Below are 18,948 nucleotides of genomic sequence, written 5' to 3'. Positions count from 1 at the left end.
CTGCATTAAATTTATTAATGTTGCATTGTATCACAATGTATGTATTAAGATACATTATTAGCTCTGTGACAAATCTTAACAGTTTTCATTTCACCGCTAGAAACATATGACCATTATCGACGACCGTGGCTCAGGCAGTCGAGCGGGTCGATTAGTAACCGGAGGGGTTGGCAGTTTGACCCTAGCTCTGTCACAGTCACGTGTTGTTGTGTCCTTGGGCAAGACACTTCACACACCTTGCCTCCAGGTCGTTATTGTAAATGAGAAAATGTTCTCAATTGACCTATCTGGTAAAACATTAAATTAAATTAAAATTATCCTTGGAAATCAGGGCACCTCCAGCTCATACCAAATTATGCATAACTTCTTGGGGGTCAAATTGTTTTCCATGATCAAATTTGGCAGATTGCTGGAGCCTATGCCACATTAAGTCAAAAGACAGACTGCACTTGATGTCTAAACTTGAATAGTAAAAACACCAAAAGGGACAGAACTAACTTTTATTAGATATTATGCGCTTGAGAAGCAGTTGACGACTGTCACAGATTTGTTGAGTTTCATATGCATGTACTGAATGTGATTGGACAATAAGTCTTATACAATAATAAAGCAGGAAAAAACAATATTACATACCATACCCATTTGACCATTATTGTGTTAGACATCACATGCAATATGAAGTGTGTTAAAAATTGTGGCTCAAGTATTGAGGAATCATGTATGAAAAGAAAGATATGGGTGGGGGGGGCAACTGACCAACCTGTAATAACCTTTTGAGGATTGGTTCAATCAACTGCACTTGGTGTTATCTTCTTACAAACCTGAAAATTTGACCTGAAAAGACTAAATTTTAAAGCACAGAATAGGCTATAATCAGGGACAAGTGCATACAAAAAAAGATGGACAAGCAGTCAGTACCCCAGATGAGTCGTGGTTGTTGTTTGTTGTCGTACAACTGACTCTTACTTTTAATAAAATCTTTTGTAATCAATTGCGTACGTCTTTCCTGCTGGAAGCTTCCGGAAGAATAAACTGTTTCCTCTGCTCATGTTGCCCTGGAGTAACAAACAAACAAACAAACAAACAAACAAACAAACAAACAAACAAACAAACAAACAGAACATTTTAACTGTGGCTGAACTTCAGGAAACACATCACAATTTAAAAAAAACATTCACATTGCCAATCGCGAAGCCTGGCTAATTTGAATACACGCCTAAATTAATACATGGATTTCTCTGTGGTGTGTTCATATTGTTTTCTGTCTCTATGGCTAAAATGCCAACGTGTATGTTTACATAAGGAGTCTTGCATTAGTAGAATGTAATTTAAAAATTTGTCTTCTAATTTTGTCTTTGAGCGCTATTCAAGACAAAAATAAAACTGAGGATGGTTAATTTTTCACTAACTACCCCAATTTTATATTTTATTAATCATGAAAATGAAGCAAGTTAGCTATTTCTATTTTATGCATTCATTTTGGAGAAATACTGAAACAATTAAAGCCTTTAAAAACGCCCACTTTTAATGACAAATAGGGCCACACAACCCTCCGCTCCATGTCTTGGCTGATGATGTCACAGAAGGAAGAAATCACAATTTACCACATTGGAAATCATTTTAAGACCATCACTTAATATGTACAAAAACAGCTATTAATTGGCACCAATATTTACATGGCCATTTCTTATTATGACTGCTTCAACATATCACAAGGATTAACCTCTCCGTGGGCGATTTTTTTTTAGAAATGACCAGCCTCTCTGCAACTGAAGTGCCCTGTCGTTCAAAGACCACTCACACAGTCGGAAAACTCATTCATTGCACCCAAAAGTGTTAAGTTTGTTTGCTTATCTGTTTTGTTTGCGGCATAGATGGGAGCGCACACAGATGATGTGAGTGGGAAGGGATCAGGGCGTGGTTTTTGGCGGTTGTCGCAGTTGCAAAATGTGGAGGGAAGAACTCCAAAGTTGTGTTCTATTTTTGGCAATTAACAAAAAGGAATGACAACTGTGTGGGTACATTATAGGGCAGGTATGGGCAAACTACGGCCCGCGGGCCACATCCGGCCCGCGGTACCGTTTAATCCGGCCCGCCAACCCTAAATAAATTGTATTATTAAACTTTTCGGTCATTTTGTCTGCAATGACTGCGTTTCCCCAGTAGATGGGGAACCACTCGCCTGCGCATTTACCACCGGAAGCCGTGTCAGAAAGCTCGGTGCACACTCACAAGTGCGTGTACGTACTCAGTAGTACGGAAATGGCGCACTCGCGCTCTATTTGTAGCAGTGCCGAATTTAGAGCGTGGGCTGTGACGACAGCATTCTTGTAATTTGCGCGCCGAGTTTTTGGATACAGTTTTACGCTAAAGCCACCCACAAACCTTCCCTTGGAATCCTTCCATTAAAATGAGTCACCCAAGGAAAAGCAAGGTGGACACTGAGTGCCGAGTGTTTAAAAAGAGTGGCCAATTTGGCTCGACGTACGCGAGGTGACGTTCAGCCACATGAACATCAACATCAAATGAACACTGAAAATGAAGGGGAGGCTTTCAAGTTTGTTGTAAAAAAATGCATTTTGAATATGATCTGTACAAATAGCAGGGATTGAAACTAGCGACCATTCTCATTTTCAAACAATGCAGGATGCTCAAGGACATTGATGCACCACCTGTTTGTGACTAATCTTAACCTTTAAAGTTCTTAAGGCTTACTTTAAGGAAGTGTTTTCCGTTTCCTCACTTCTGTTACTAGGTGTTTGTGAGTTAAAACCGATTCTTCAAGATGATATATTTGGTCAGAATGTTTGCCGTTTGATGTGATTTCATAAGATAAACATCTTTCATTAATCTGACCTGCAGGCACTGAAGTGATGGAGACTGTTATTCATAATAACAGTGTCATATTTTATGAGAATCACTGATAGCAGTTTTTTAGGGATGTTTTTTTTTTTTTAATCCTGTTAATAAATGCATTTGTTTTCAAAAAACTTGTTTTGAATATCCATGCTTTACTACCTACTAAAGGCCAAAACCTTTTATGCAATGACCTTTACAGGTCGTTTATATTACTTCACACAAACACTACATCCATCTGCTCCTGGTTCGGCCCCCCGGTCAAAATTTAGAACCCAATTCGGCCCGCAAGTCAAAAAGTTTGCCCACCCCTGTTATAGGGAGTAAGTGGAAACAAAAAATACAATGCATAATAATTGAATGTGGAAATTAAGGCTAAAAAGTAAAAAGTGCTAATTGAGGAAAGTCCCACACTTGCATTTGTTACATCAGCAAATATTTGTAAGGTGTCATGTAACATGGGGGTAGAGATGGTCCAAATGGTAGAATATGGATTGTTCACAGGGATAAATTGACAGAACTGAAATTCCAAATTTGTCCAAAAGATGGCGCCAGACCAAAACATGAGACCAAAAGAGGGGCCAGAATAAGCTAGACCAGTTAAAATAGAAAAGAGGAACACGGTGTCAGAGTGTAAGTCACGCATGGAGGCACAAATGAAATTTTTATTATGTGTTTTTTATTTTTTGATTTCTTTGCTTGGCTAAAAATGTATTCTGTAACCGCTTTAAGCAATATTATTTGTCAATTCGATCAAGGGACCCGTCACTGAGAATAGTGGCGTGACATAAATTGTTTGGAGAAGCACAAATGAAATTTTTATTATGTGTTTTTTATTTTTTGATTTCTTTGCTTGGCTAAAAATGTATTCTGTAACCGCTTTAAGCAATATTATTTGTCAATTCGATCAAGGGACCCGTCACTGAGAATAGTGGCGTGACATAAATTGTTTGGAGAAGCACAAATGAAATTTTTATTATGTGATTTTTAATTTTTGATTTCTTTGCTTGGCTAAAAATGTATTCTGTAACCGCTTTAAGCAATATTATTTGTCAATTCGATCAAGGGACCCGTCACTGAGAATAGTGGCGTGACATAAATTGTTTGGAGAAGCACAAATGAAATGTTTATTACGTGATTTTAATTTTTTGATTTTTTTGCTTGGCTAAAAATGTACTCTGTAACCGCTTTAAAGCAATATTATTTGTCAATTCGATCAATTCATGTAACAGAAAGTAGGTCAAAGGTGAAAAGGGGAAGTGAAAGGTTTTACCACTAGCTGTGCATTTGGTGGAAAGTACTGCGTGGTCAGGGCGGAAACAGCTGCTAAAGGCCACAGAAAACAAAGCGTGGGAGAGGCTGGCCAGTTCCCTCTATGGGCGGGGGAAAAACTGGCCAGTTCCCTCTATAGGCGTGGGAATGCTGGCCAGTCCCTTCTATAGGCGTGGGAAAACTGGGCAGTCTTACCCTATAGGGAAAGTACAGGAGAAAAGAAAGGGGAGGGGGGGAGACGGAGAGGTCTATAAAAGGTCCTGCTGGAGTAGCTTCAGGGCTTTTTTCCCCCAAAAGAGCGCTTATACGTGAAGAGGCCCGGAGGAGTTTCAAGATTTTTTCCAAAGTCCCGAAGATCTTTGTGTGAGACGCAGGATCGCTGGACTGAAATTAACTTGGATTTACTCCTAAAAATTGGACTGGACAACTTTATAGGAGGAATAGGTGAGAGGGATTTATATTTTTTATGTATTTTAGCGAGAGGGGGGAATAGTCATCGGGCCGCCGGATTCCTCGTGGCCAGCCTGTTTCTTTGATTTGGATTTTAGAAGCAAGATCGAACTGATCACTCGACTTTGCTTTCACCAAAAATAGCACGCAGCTGGTAATTACCGCTTCCCTTTTTTATGAACTGTGTTTTGCAATCGAATTGTTCTGGGATTGAATGATTTTATTAACACGGGTATCAGTGAGTGAAATTGTTCAGTTTCTGGGGTAATTGAGATTTGTAATTCTATTCCATGTTTCTTCAATAAATGTGTTTTGTGTATTACTTACTTCGTTGTACGCGGATTTGTACTGAATAGGCAACCGAGGGCGCGGCCCAGTTCCCCTTTTTTGACGGGCCGCGTAAAAAGTAACTCTGAGCAAGTTAGAGAATTAAATAACTTTCGTAAATATTTAACGGAAGAGTTGAGTTCGTTGAAAGTGAATTCGGTTGAGAATTTACTTCCTTTAAATAACATAACGACGATGATTAAAATAAATCAGTGAAGTTGGTGGAGGATAAAAATATTTCGATTGTCCGTCGGGCGCGGCCCAGTTCCCCTTTTTTGACGGGCCGCGTAAAAAGTAACTCTGAGCAAGTTAGAGAATTAAATAACTTTCGTAAATATTTAACGGAAGAGTTGAGTTCGTTGAAAGTGAATTCGGTTGAGAATTTACTTCCTTTAAATAACATAACGACGATGATTAAAATAAATCAGTGAAGTTGGTGGAGGATAAAAATATTTCGATTGTCCGTCGGGCGCGGCCCAGTTCCCCTTTTTTGACGGGCCGCGTAAAAAGTAACTCTGAGCAAGTTAGAGAATTAAATAACTTTCGTAAATATTTAACGGAAGAGTTGAGTTCGTTGAAAGTGAATTCGGTTGAGAATTTACTTCCTTTAAATAACATAACGACGATGATTAAAATAAATCAGTGAAGTTGGTGGAGGATAAAAATATTTCGATTGTCCGTCGGGCGCGGCCCAGTTCCCCTTTTTGTCGGGCCGCGTCAAAAGTTAAATAGGACACGATCAAAAAATAGACGTGCCTTTCAAATTAATTATTGGGCAAATCTAAAGACATCACGACATTTTTATTCAGTTTAAGAAAGTCGCTATTCTCTTCGAAGCAATTAAGTGGGGTGAAGAACTCCGACGGTCAAGTGCTAGATCTACGTATACGAAGTTAGAATTAATAATATAAAGGGCATTAATTTTCTTCTTAAATGCTATTATTGTCACACTTTTATTAATTCGATTCTCTTTCGAATAAAAAAAGTTGGTCGGCTCGCTGCATGAGCGACCAAGTGGAACGGACCCATATCAACATTTACTTCGGCAAAACTAGTGCTTGGGTGCGCTATACAAACGAATCCCTGAGGTCTTAACAAAGACATCTAAAAAATATCCGTAACGAATAAGAACTTCAAACATTAGCGGGGAGCCATCAATACGATGCGGTCACTTCGAAGTCCTGCCTCGAATTGAGTTACTCGGCACGCGCTTCGGGTGACTTGAGAGGGATTGGCGTCGTACAGAAATTAGATTGATTCCGGAGGAGTTAATTTAACTCGGGTGGTTAGATTACGGACGAATCTCCGAACCCGGCTAAAAAACAAACCCGTTACTGGGAAGCCGGGGGCACCTGATTGCAAGAGGTGCGTTTGACAAAGGAAATCATTATTATTATCATTATTATTATTGCGGCCTGGAGGGTGTGGGGTGTGAAGTTTCTCATTTGCATGTAAAGAGACTGCACCAAAGCGGCTTGCTCTGAGCTGCACCTCAGAACAAGTATAACAGAGGGACCTGTGATGCTATCAGAACGAGGAATTCAGACAAAATCATCGCTGTTCCACTTTATATAAACCACAACTGAATGAGTAAAACTTAAAACGGAAGAATTTATAAACGTGATACGTAAGCTTTAAATAACAAGCTGGAAATTTAGCCGTCACATTTTCCCCTTTATTGTTTTTTCTCCGTACTGTAAATCTCATGCCTAGAAGAAATCTGAGGCTGCTGTTCTGAAAATGAACTACCAAAGCTTTTTATGAATACATTAATAAAGATCCATTTGTGGACGCTGAGATGAATGCAGTGTTGTCTTTAATTACATTCAATAATATAACATATTTGACCACTTTTAATTGATTTTTCTAACTTTAATATATTAAAGTTAAGGCTATATACCTAATTTCTAGTAAGTGGCCCACCCCCTCCCATATTTTTGTACATGTGGGCCTCATTGAAAAAAGTTCGGACGTCCCTGATTTAAAGTACTGTTTTCTGGACTATAAGGGTATTTTCACACTTGGTCCCTTTCAGCCCTCTAAACGAACTCAGATCGATGACTCAGCATTTTTTGCGCATATGTGAACACGCCAACCGTACTCAGACCCCTTTAAAACGAACCGTAGAGATGGTCTCAGTACGGTTTGCTAAAAAGTCAACGGTACGGTTCACCTAATCTGTGCATTGTGAACACAAAGCGCACTGGGTTCACTTCGCCTTTTTGCACTGTATTGTAACCTCCTTGGCTTGCCGTAGATTGGTCACGTGACTGCAGGCGCAAAAACAAAACTGTAGAGAACAGAGAATCCAAAGTATGGCAGCAGCAAGTCGTGGTCGTGACCGTGGTTCTAATAGTAAACGTAGAGAAGCATGTGCCGTTCAAAGTTCTGCCACGGCACCTGGACGCGGCATAGTTTGGGGAGAAGACGAAACGGAATGTGTTTTGGAAATTTGGAACGACGACAGCATTAAATCACAACTATCTACGACCCACTGTAATGCGAAAGTATTTCAAGAATTTTCTGAGAGAATGAAAGCAGCCGGTTTTGATAGAACTTCTATACAATACAGAATAAAAGTGAAAAAACTAAGACTGAAGTATTTAGCTACTCGAGATAAAGCTCTAGAGGACCTAGTGTGAACAGAAAGAGGACTGAGGCCCCATCAAGGCTGAACTGAACCAGAAAGAGAACTCGGTCCCCTTTGAAACACACTCACAATGTGAACACAAAAAGAACTGAGTTTGTTTCCTCTTGGTCCACTTTTTGGTCCACTTAAAGAGGACTGACTTTGGTTCTTTTAAAAGGGTACAGGTGTGAAAACACCCTAAGTCACAGGTTTTTTTTCCAGTTTGGCTGGGGGTGCAAATTATACTCAGGAGCGATTTATGTATAAAATTAACACATTGTTATACAATTTCACATGTTATTTTCACACTAAACCACAAGAGGGCACTCTAGGCCTGTGTGTCAGGATTAAGAAAGGGTGGAATACCGTATTGGCCCAAATATAAGACGATTTTTGCATTGAAATAAGACTGAAAAAGTGGGTGTCTTATGTTAGGGTTTTTCAGATTATCCTTATCGTATGATTATGTTAGAATGCAACCGGTAATAAATAACCTACCTTGTCCCATCCTACACAAGGTCGTAAAACATCTCCTGATATGTTTTGACTAGAGGACAAGGGCTTTCTATTCAGCCTACTCATACCCTCAACTCTGTTTCTCTTAATAAATATGCCCTTGCAGGAGGGAGAGTTCAGACTTCATTCCTTCAACGAGTGAACTCTCCACCTGCAGGTGTCTAAAAGGACTTGCTTGTCTCCCGTGTGGTTCTTGCAAAATAAGTTAGAGTGAGCACAACTCTAACATTTCACATTCGGGGTCTAGATATTATATTATACATTATATTGTGCGCAGCGTTAAGTTAAAGGTTGCTGGTATCAACTGAGTATGTTGCCGTGATTGTGTGTGTCTTTCACACAAAGTGAGTACAGTGGAGCCTTGATTTTCGAACATCCCGGTTCTCGAACAAATCGGTATTCGAACAAAAAATTCGAGATTTTTTTGCTTCGGATGTTGGACGACATTCGGTTGTCGAACATCGCGAGATGAGCCGAGAGGACCCGCATGCTAACTGACTCCGTTCGTTATTACATTCTCGTTACTCTGAGGATTGCATCAACTCTGATCATGCCTCCAAAGGAAGCAAGTGGAAGCAGTAATGCCATCCTAAAACACAAAGGCGCTCCTAAAGGAATGCGACAGCGAGCGCCCGGACCAAATTAAGCTCCCTGCGCACTGAGGTCCACTTAAATTTTGGAAAGTCCATTAGGACTTTAAAAATATTTTCTAAATTTTAGCGACGGCTCTGTCACAACAATGCAACCAGCACGGTGTAGTTGCGCGGTTGGCGGCGCACTACGGTTGCGCGTTCGACAGTGCGCTGCAGTTGCACGATCGGACAAAATTAAGCTCCCTGCGCACTGAGGTCCACTTAAATTTTGGAAAGTACATCAGAACTTTAAAAATATTTTCTAAATTTCAGCAACGGCTCTGTCACAATAATGCGACCAGTGCGGTGCAGTTGCGCAGTCGGCGACGCGCTACGGTTGCACGTTCGGCGGTGCGCTGCAGTTGCACGATCGGCCAAAAATGCGCAAATAAAAAAATGCTTAAAAAAGGTGTTTGTTTTTGCTTGGAACGGATTAAGTTTTTTTCCATTATTTGTAATGGGAAAACATGATTCGGAATTCGAATGATTCACTTCTCAAACAGCCTTCTGGAACGGATTGTGGTCGAAAACCGAGGCTCCACTGTAAATCATTTCATTGTTACTACTGTCCACTGTTGTGCCGTTTGTCCGATCGCGGTTTGCTTTGTGTGCGCGCCGTTTGATTGACAGCCCCGGCGCGCTCCTATAAGTTTGCCCCGCATCGTACGAGCAGCGTACATGCATGACTACAGCCGTTACGCAGCGGCACGGTGACTAACGGTCGCCAGCAAATGTATTTTATTGTGTTGCCGAGAGTATTTCATTTATGGTTATTTAGTATAGCGGAACCGTTACGCACAATTAGTTATGTAATGTGTGCCGTCTACTAGTGTTGTGCGACATCAGAAGTTGAGCGTTGACTTACGTGCTGTATTTCACACACACACACACACACACACACACACACACACACACACACACACACACACACACACACACACACACACACACACACACACACACACACACACACACACACACGCACGCACGCACACACACACACACACATCCTTCACGCGCTTCATACAATAATCACACACACAATCTTATTCACACACCCAAAGACTCACCCATGTACACTGCACACACCTGCTCTCACATCCTTACGACCAAACGTGCCTATACCCTTTTGCCAGTTTGCCTTTATGTCTCTATAAGCCACAGTCCCTGTTACTTTTTTGCCAATAATTCAGTAAAGCAATCAAAACTGAACCATGTCTTCCCTCCTGTATTCTGACCGAAACTCGGGGGCGAAAAGAGCATAACCATCCGAGCCAACCCCTTATACAGTCCTCAGGCTCCCCAACAATAGCGGTAGCAGTTTGCATGATTTTATTGCAATGTTTTTCCTTATTCAGATTTGTTCCAAGACTACAGCTACAGTTAGACTTCCCTTTGATGGTTAATGCAGTTATTGCAATTTTGTTGTTTTATCACAGGTTTATTTATATTTCAAAAGACCAGAAGCCATTCATTTACAAATGTGATTGCATTTTAGTTTACATATTCAAATGTTCAGATAGACAGTTTTTGCATGATTTGAATGAGGCAAAATAACATGCTTTATCTCTCGAATATATTGTTATAATCATTTGTTTCAGGTGTAATCATTATCTGTATAAAAAATTAATTTGGTTTTCCAAAACTTGAGTCTTGAAAGAGAGGGGGTCGTCTTATATTCGGGCCAATACGGTAATTAGAACTGCAACTGACGATGAGTGATGTAAGCGACCTAGAATGGGAAGCACCACATCTTCTACTTCCGGAGTTAGCGGAGTTGTTTAAAAGTGACAGAGGATGAAGAATTCATTGGATTTAGTGATTTAGAGCAGTGGTTCTTAACCAGGGGTGCTCGCACCCTCTAGGGGTGCGAGGATACCCTGGGGGAAATTTAAAATTTTTCGGGGATAATGGTCGGGTAACCAAAAAAAGTGAAACATTCTGGAAATCAAGAAGTCATTGTGTTAATTGGCATTAGAGATAATGCTAATTAAGCCTTATAGCTGTAAAGTAAACCGATAATTATTATAATAATTATTTAATATATATAATATAATAATTTTTATTTATTATTTGTATTTTATGTAGTTTTAATCTATTTTGTAAGTAATAAAGTTAAGTATTGTTAAACGTCGAGGCGTCGAGCAGGTGTGGGTATACTTATTGCCCCCCGGCTGGGCGCCTGCACATTGGGGTTCACCCCGGTGAACGAGAGGGTAGCCTCCCTCCGCCTTCGGGTGGGGGGACGGGTCCTGACTGTTGTTTGTGTCTATGCACCAAACAGCAGCTCAGAGTACCCACCCTTCTTGGGGTCCCTGGAGGAAGTGCTGGAGAGCGCTCCTTCTGGGGACTCTATCGTTCTACTGGGTGACTTCAATGCTCACGTGGGCAATGACAGTGAGACCTGGAAGGGCGTGATTGGGAGGAACGGCCCCCCTGATCTGAACCCGAGCGGTGTTCTATTGTTGGACTTCTGTGCTCGACACGGATTTTCAATAATGAACACCATGTTCAAACATAAGGGTGTCCATGTGTGCACTTGGCACCAGGACACCCAAGGCCGCGGTTCGATGATCGACTTTGTAATCGTGTCATCGGATTTGCGGCCGCATGTTTTGGACACTCGGGTGAAGAGAGGGGCGGAGCTGTCAACTGATCACCACCTGGTGGTGGGTTGGCTCCGATGGTGGGGGAAGATGCCGGTCCGACCTGGCAGACCCAAACGCTCTGTGAGGGTCTGCTGGGAACGTCTGGCAGAATCTCCTGTCAGGAAGAGCTTCAACTCCCACCTCCGGCAGAGCTTTTCCCACGTCCCGGGGGAGGCGGGGGACATTGAGTCTGAGTGGACCATGTTCCGCGCCTCCATTGTTGAGGCGGCCGACCGGAGCTGTGGCCGTAAGGTCGTTGGTGCCTGTCGTGGCGGCAATCCCCGAACCCGCTGGTGGACACCGGCGGTAAGGGATGCCGTCAAGCTGAAGAAGGAGTCCTATCGGGCCGTTTTGGCCTGCGGGACTCCGGAGGCAGCTGACAGGTACCGGATGGCCAAGCGGAACGCGGCTTCGGCGGTTGCTGAGGCAAAAACCCGGGCGTGGGAGGAGTTCGGTGAGGCCATGGAGAATGACTTTCGGACGGCTTCGAGGAAATTCTGGTCCACCATCCGGCGTCTCAGGAGGGGGAAGCAGTGCAACGTCAACACTGTTTACAGTGGGGATGGCGTGCTGCTGACCTCGACTCGGGACGTCGTGAGTCGGTGGGGAGAATACTTCGAAGACCTCCTCAATTCCACCTACACGCCTTCCATTGAGGAAGCAGGGCCTGGAGACTCTGAGGCGGATTCTCCAATCTCTGGGATCGAAGTCACTGAGGTAGTTAAAAAACTCCTCGGTGGCAAGGCCCCGGGGGTGGATGAGATCCGCCCAGAGTTCTTAAAGGCTCTGGATGTTGTGGCGCTGTCATGGCTGACACGCCTCTTCAACGTTGCGTGGACATCGGGGACAGTGCCTCTGGATTGGCAGACTGGGGTGGTGGTTCCCCTCTTTAAGAAGGGGGACCGGAGGGTGTGTTCCAATTACAGGGGAATCACACTCCTCAGCCTCCCTGGTAAGGTCTATTCAGGGGTGCTGGAGAGGAGGGTCCGTCGGGAGGTCGAACCTCGGATTCAGGAGGAGCAGTGTGGCTTTCGTCCTGGCCGTGGAACAGTGGACCAGCTCTACACCCTCGGCAGGATCCTCGAGGGTGCATGGGAGTTCGCCCAACCAGTCCACATGTGTTTTGTGGACTTGGAGAAGGCGTTCGACCGTGTCCCTCGGGAGGTTCTGTGGAGGGTGCTTCGGGAGTACGGGGTGCCGAGCCAACTGATAAGGGCGGTTCGGTCCCTGTATCACCGATGCCAGAGTCTGGTCCGCATTTCCGGCAGTAAGTCGGATTCGTTCCCAGTGAGGGTTGGACTCCGCCAAGGCTGCCCTTTGTCACCGATTCTGTTCATAATTTTTATGGACAGAATTTCTAGGCGCAGCCGAGGCGTTGAGGGGGTCCGGTTTGGGGACCTCAGCATCGCGTCTCTGCTTTTTGCAGATGACGTGGTGCTGTTGGCTTCTTCAGGCCGTGATCTCCAGCTCTCGCTGGAACGGTTCGCAGCCGAGTGTGAAGCGGTCGGGATGAGGGTCAGCGCCTCCAAATCCGAGTCCATGGTCCTCGATCGGAAAAGGGTGGAATGCCCTCTCCGGATCGGGGATGAGATCCTGCCCCAAGTGGAGGAGTTCAAGTATCTTGGAGTCTTGTTCACGAGTGAGGGGAGGATGGAGCGTGAGATCGACAGGCGGATCGGTGCAGCGTCGGCAGTAATGCGGACCCTGTACCGGTCCGTTGTGGTGAAGAGAGAGCTGAGCCAAAAGGCAAAGCTCTCAATTTACCGGTCGATTTACGCTCCTACCCTCACCTATGGTCACGAGCTATGGGTCGTGACCGAAAGAACGAGATCTCGGATACAAGCGGCCGAAATGAGTTTTCTCCGCAGGATGTCCGGGCTCTCCCTTAGAGATAGGGTGAGAAGCTCGGTCATCCGGGAGAGACTCGGAGTAGAGTCGCTACTCCTCCACGTTGAGAGGAGCCAGATGAGGTGGCTCGGGCATCTTATCAGGATGCCTCCTGGACGCCTCCCTGGGGAGGTGTTCCGGGCATGTCCCACCGGTAGGAGACCCCGGGGACGACCCAGGACGCGCTGGAGAGACTATGTCTCTCAGCTGGCCTGGGAACGCCTTGGGATCCCCCGGGATGAGCTGGATGAAGTGGCTGGGGAGAGGGAAGTCTGGGAGTCCCTCCTAAAGCTGCTGCCCCCGCGACCCGACCCCGGATAAGCGGAAGAAGATGGATGGATGGATGGATGGAGTATTGTTAAACAAATAACAATACACAATAAAAACTTGGGAAGCTAACATGATTTTGACAGGTATGCTTCAGAACACAGTTACTCAGAAAACATTGATCACAACGTGTCTAGTACGTGTCACTCACTGCATAAGCATGCTTCGGCTTCACACTGTCAGTTTCTCTTCAGTCATCAGCCGAGGTAGACCTAATAAGGTATGTATGTGTACTGCCTCGTGCTGTATATTTAGTAGTAATACTACTTTCATCAATTCTGGAAGGGGTGCGAGAACTGGTTGGTGAACTGAATGGGGTGCGAACAAGGAAAAAGGTTAAGAACCACTGATTTAGAGTGACACGGATGGTTTGGTAAACTTGTTAGCATGTTATTAGCATGCTATAGTTATTTGAATAACTCTTAATATGTTATGTTAACATACCAAGCACGTTCTCAGCTCGTTCTTTATGTGTCATGTAATGTAAGCACACTGTACAATTATTTAGCCTGTTGCTGCCTCTATTCTATTTTTATTTTAAATTGCCTTTCAAGATGACATGTCGGTTTTTGGTGTTGGATTTTATCAAATAAATTTTCCTCCAAAACGCGGTTAGTGCGACTTACCGTATTTTCTGGACTATAAATCGCTCCGGAGTACAAGCCGCACCAGCCATAAAATGCACAATAAAAAAGAAAAAAGAAAAAAAAGAAAAAAAAAAACACAAGTCGCACCGGAGTGCAAGTCGCAGATTTGGGAGAACTTAATTTGACAAAATCCAACACCAAGAACAGACCTGAACAAGCAACAGGATAAACAATACGGTATGTTAACATTACATAAACACAAACAAGCAGCTGAGAAGGTGCCTGACGTAACATTAACAGTTATTCAAATAACTAACATAAATAGCATGTTTATCAAACCATCCGTGTCACACAGTGTTTGTTGGCTCACTCTAACTTAAATAAATAAATAACTGTATCGAACCATCCGTGTCACTCCGAATCATTAAATCCATCGAAATCTTCGTCCTCTGTGTCAATCTCTGTCCTCTGTGTTATGAACAACTCCTGACTCCGGAAGTCAGTGAATGGATTCTGACTCATTGTCAGTTGCGGTTCCAATTATTCCACAGGCCTAGTGCAACCTCATGTGGTCTAAAGTGGAAATAACATGTGAAGTGATCAACTATATATAATGTATTAATGATCAAGTAATAATGTGTTAATAATTTCACATATAAGTCGCTCCTGATTATAAGTCGTACCCCTGGCCAAACTTGAAAAAACTGCGACTTATAGTCTGGAAAAATCTGGTATATATACGTATATGTCTGTTCCTTCTTCATTATGCATTTTATGGCTGGTGCAACTTGTACTCCAGAGCGAGTTACCGTCCGGAAAATACGGTAATTATTTTAACTATAAATGTTTTTCAATGTCGGATTTTTATGAAGGTGTTGTGCCGGCGTATTATTAATGGAATGCTAAGTATGAAAAATCAGCACCAGCTTGCTTGACTGTTTTTTTCGAGTGCAGACTGGCTTGACTGCAGTGATGTTTTGGGGGGAGGGGTGGTAGGGCAGGTACTGTCAGTCTTAAGCCTTGATAGGTAGCATAACACAGTAGATTCAGGTTTAGAGACAAGAAAAGAGCTGACCTCTCTGCTTAGATGTTTCCAGCAGTGCACCCATGTCGGATATACTGATGCATAGGGGGGAAGTCCTCCAGTGAGCCTGGGACGATCAGGGAATACAGTGTGTGACAATAACAATAAAAAGGCTGAAAAAGTAAATCCCTCCAGCTAACTCACCCGCAGTTATTGACAGCCATGAGGTTGGACACCAAAACAAAAGGGTATGTGAGCATGCTGGCAAGGAACTGTAAAAAGAAATAAAAAAGCATTATGGTGAAGTAAATTTAACACCAATTTTAAACAGCAACTTGAATAAATATAATATGGGTACTATACGGGAGGGCATACCCCTGTCACGGCCTGAGAGCAGTTCTTGATTTCTCCAGTGTGGCTCATCTTGAGACAGTGAGAGTGAGAGAAACAAAGTTCAAACTTTAAAACCCAGCCAGAATTTCAGTAGAAACGAGACAAAACGGAGCCAAAAGAAAATGTATTTTTGTTTGGTGACTAGCCACCAGAAAGAGTGTAAAAAAAAATAAAAAAATGTGCATATATGTATATATATATATACCGAATCATCAATAGCATATGTGTTGATGAAGTGTGCCAGCAGGTTACAAATCCACAGAGCGAAGACATCTCCAAGAAGACGAGGGATCAAGCCACTATGAGAAAAAGTAAAGGAATGAGGTTGTAATTACAAACTGTGACCGAGAGCTGTCTGCATCAGACATGCATAATCAGCCCCGTATGCATAATACATATATCCGAGTCGAGATCCCACATTCAATGTCCAAGGAATAAATATTAAATGAATAAATCCGGGTCCACGATCAACGGGTGTCTAAGGAATAAATAATAAAGTCCTCGTTGAACGTACATGTCATCTACATTTGTGACAGAGAGTGCATCATCGGTGTCAATTGACGAACCTTTCGTCAATATTGAACCTTTCGTCAATATTGACGCTGCAAAATTGAGAGGATCACTCAGATTTGTTAGAATCAAGTAGAGTGGCTGAAGAAATGGGGTCGAAAAACAAAAAGTCCTGCCTAGCTACAAAAACAGATATATATGCTCACACCTCATTGAATAAAGTACATAAACAGACAAGTATATTTACATATTAAATCAATAAAAGAAACGTTTTAAGCTTATAATTATACCTACACACTGAAACAATTAAGAAGACACAACTAGACATTTTTGATATGTGGTAATGACAAATGTTTTTAAAACTTAATGATCTAATATGTATTTCTGTACATTTTGAAATAAATGTTTTTTGGTATACTGCCTGAATACCTTAATAACCCTTAATGAACTGTTTAATGCATGCCTCTCTAAATCATGGATACTGCCAGAAGCATCTAAGAATATTCAGTACTCTAGTATGTCTTATGTTTTGATTAATGCTTGATGTGACGTCGTATGTCACCTAATGCTAGACGCCAGTTTTGGATTATTACAGAATATTCTGGACAGAGGGAAATGTTTTGCCTAACAATGAAAATATATGGTTGGAAGCATGATTAAACTAAGAATGTGACGAAGAAAGTAAGTACATGGAGTGTCAAAAGAACAAACCAACAAATGCATGATAAGTGAAAAGTGGTAAATGGTAAGAACTTTGCATGGTCAGGGAACATTAACGAATTGATGTCACACCCAAAACATCACACAATTCCGTACAAAATGACAAAATTAGAAGGATGATGAATGGCCGATGTGCGACAGTGGGTGAAGTGGATGTATGTGCAAGAATGGAGGATAATGTTTACAGAAAGTACACTTGGAGATAAAACCAGCAGAGGTCCCAGAGGGAGAGCAGCAGGAGGAAAACAGTCAAGAACCCGGCCAAAGGTGATCCCCAAGGCCGAAAGACAGGATGGAAAACAACAGCCCCCACCTAGTCAAACCCACACCCACACACATGGAATCGCCCATAATCAGCAACCACCCCCACGGAACACACCAAATTGTCCCTAGTTGTGCGAGTGCGAATGGTTGTTCGTCTGTGTGCCCTGCGATTGGCTGGCAACCAGTTAAGGGTGTCCCCTGCACACTGCCTGATGACTGCTGGGATAGGCTCCAGCACGACCCCGTGGGGACAAGCGGTATAGAAGATGGATGGATGGATGGATGGATGGATGGATGGACCACATAATAAATTTCATTCATAAAAAAAGAGCAGCGATGGCGCTGTCACAATAGCGCTGCAGCCGCTGAAAACCTCCCCTTAATTCCCTCCTCATTGAAAATGCACATTGAAAGTCCGACCGATGAAGCCAAAAAAAAGTCAAGCCGAACGCGTGAAGGTGCATTCGGACAACGCGCTGCACACGGAGTTCCACTCAAATTTTGGACCAAAATGACAAAAAATCAGCCTCTCCAGCCTGGAGGTCAGCTCCAATTTTGGAATATTTTCTATTTGTGTCAGCGACAGCGCTGTTATACAATGATGCGTCCGAAGTGCTGCGGTTGCGCGGTTGTACCAAAACGACGAAAAACCAGTATCTGACTTGCAGGTGGGCGGCTCAGAGTATAAGGCTGGAAATCCTGGATGGTGGGGGTGAGACCAATTTCACAGAGAAGGCTCCAGAGCTGTGTCTCGATCTTTCATTAAATAGTTAAACTGAGAAGGCAGCCTCCTGGCTATGAGCATAGCAAGCATTAAAGATAAAGAACTGAGACAAAATATAACATTGGGAGACCAAATATTGACCAAACTTCACATTATTTCCTTTCCCCAGCAAGACCTCAATAAGGGAGCTTCTGAGGTATAATTTAACTACCGTAATTGCCAGACTATAAACCGCACCGGATTATAAACCGCACCAGCTAAAATTCAGGGATATTTCAGTTTTTTTCTTACATAAGCCGCACCGGACTATAAGACGCACGTGCACACGAGTTTTTTACAAAGAAAGACAGTACATAGAAAGCCTTTTTAACGTTTTAATAACATACTTGAACATGTCTTTCTAAACATTGCCTGTGACGTAGCAGTAGTACCGCAGCAACGCGGAAGTGTGCACGCGAGTTATTAGCAAAGAAAGACTGGACACAGAAAGTTTTTCCAAAGCTTTAATAACATACCTTAACATTTCTTTCCAAACACTGCCTGTGACGCGGCAGTAATACCACAGCAACACGGAAGTAACACAGCAAAGTCACTGAGACGCGGCGGTAACACAGCAGCAACACGATAGCACACCACTAACAGGGCTGGTTTAAAAAAACATACCGTAAAAGTAAAAAAAGAGCCGTCTTCATCTTCCTCCTGTGCACTGAAACCATCGAAGTCTTCCTCCTTAGTGTCCGATTGGAATAGCGTTAGATATCCTTCGCCTCACACTTTCTCAGTCTCTCTTTCGTCGTCACTTTTATGCATTTCTTCGAGTGTGATGAGGGTCTGTTCATGCTAATCTTATTCATGCACGAAGCGCTAAATTACATTAAACTAGCGAGAGACACGTATAGCTTAAAAGCGGCATCATATGCATTTCTTTTCTCCCCCATAATGACGGTTTGTGTATAAAAGCTTCCTTTCAGTAATGTCCGTCTTGATCTCGTTCTGTCTCTGTGTGAGCGCGGGCGTGTACGTGATGCGCGAGACGATCAAAACACAAACTAGCACGTCTTCTTCGGCGCATTATCTCTTCTTCGTCTGTCTCGCTCTTGCTTCCTGCTAGAGCGCCCCCTGGAGACCGGAGATGCATTAAAAGTTCACATTCATTACAACCTGTTTTTGGTGAGCAAAATG

At 43.0% G+C, this 18,948-nt stretch overlaps 1 protein-coding gene across 4 annotated transcripts in view; it reads right to left on the bottom strand.

Annotated features, from left to right (window-relative positions):
* Positions 1-486: 486 nt before the first annotated feature.
* Positions 487-18,948, bottom strand: part of LOC125966911 (mitochondrial carrier homolog 2) — a 90,858-nt gene continuing 72,396 nt past the window's right edge. For all 4 annotated transcript variants that reach the window (XM_049717495.1, XM_049717496.1, XM_049717497.2 and 1 more), the window contains 5 exons: positions 15,754-15,847; positions 15,531-15,578; positions 15,360-15,427; positions 15,207-15,282; positions 487-1,055 (listed from right to left, as the gene is read on the bottom strand). In XM_049717495.1, coding sequence (XP_049573452.1) covers positions 969-1,055; positions 15,207-15,282; positions 15,360-15,427; positions 15,531-15,578; positions 15,754-15,847 — 373 coding nt within the window. In that variant the 3' untranslated portion in view covers positions 487-968. The remainder of the gene's footprint in view (positions 1,056-15,206; positions 15,283-15,359; positions 15,428-15,530; positions 15,579-15,753; positions 15,848-18,948) is intronic.

This window comes from Syngnathus scovelli, chromosome 4, assembly GCF_024217435.2.
Source record: "Syngnathus scovelli strain Florida chromosome 4, RoL_Ssco_1.2, whole genome shotgun sequence".
Lineage (NCBI taxonomy): Eukaryota > Metazoa > Chordata > Actinopteri > Syngnathiformes > Syngnathidae > Syngnathus > Syngnathus scovelli.
The sequence above is the reverse complement of the archived record's forward strand: the minus strand, read 5'-3'. Positions and strand labels throughout refer to the sequence as shown.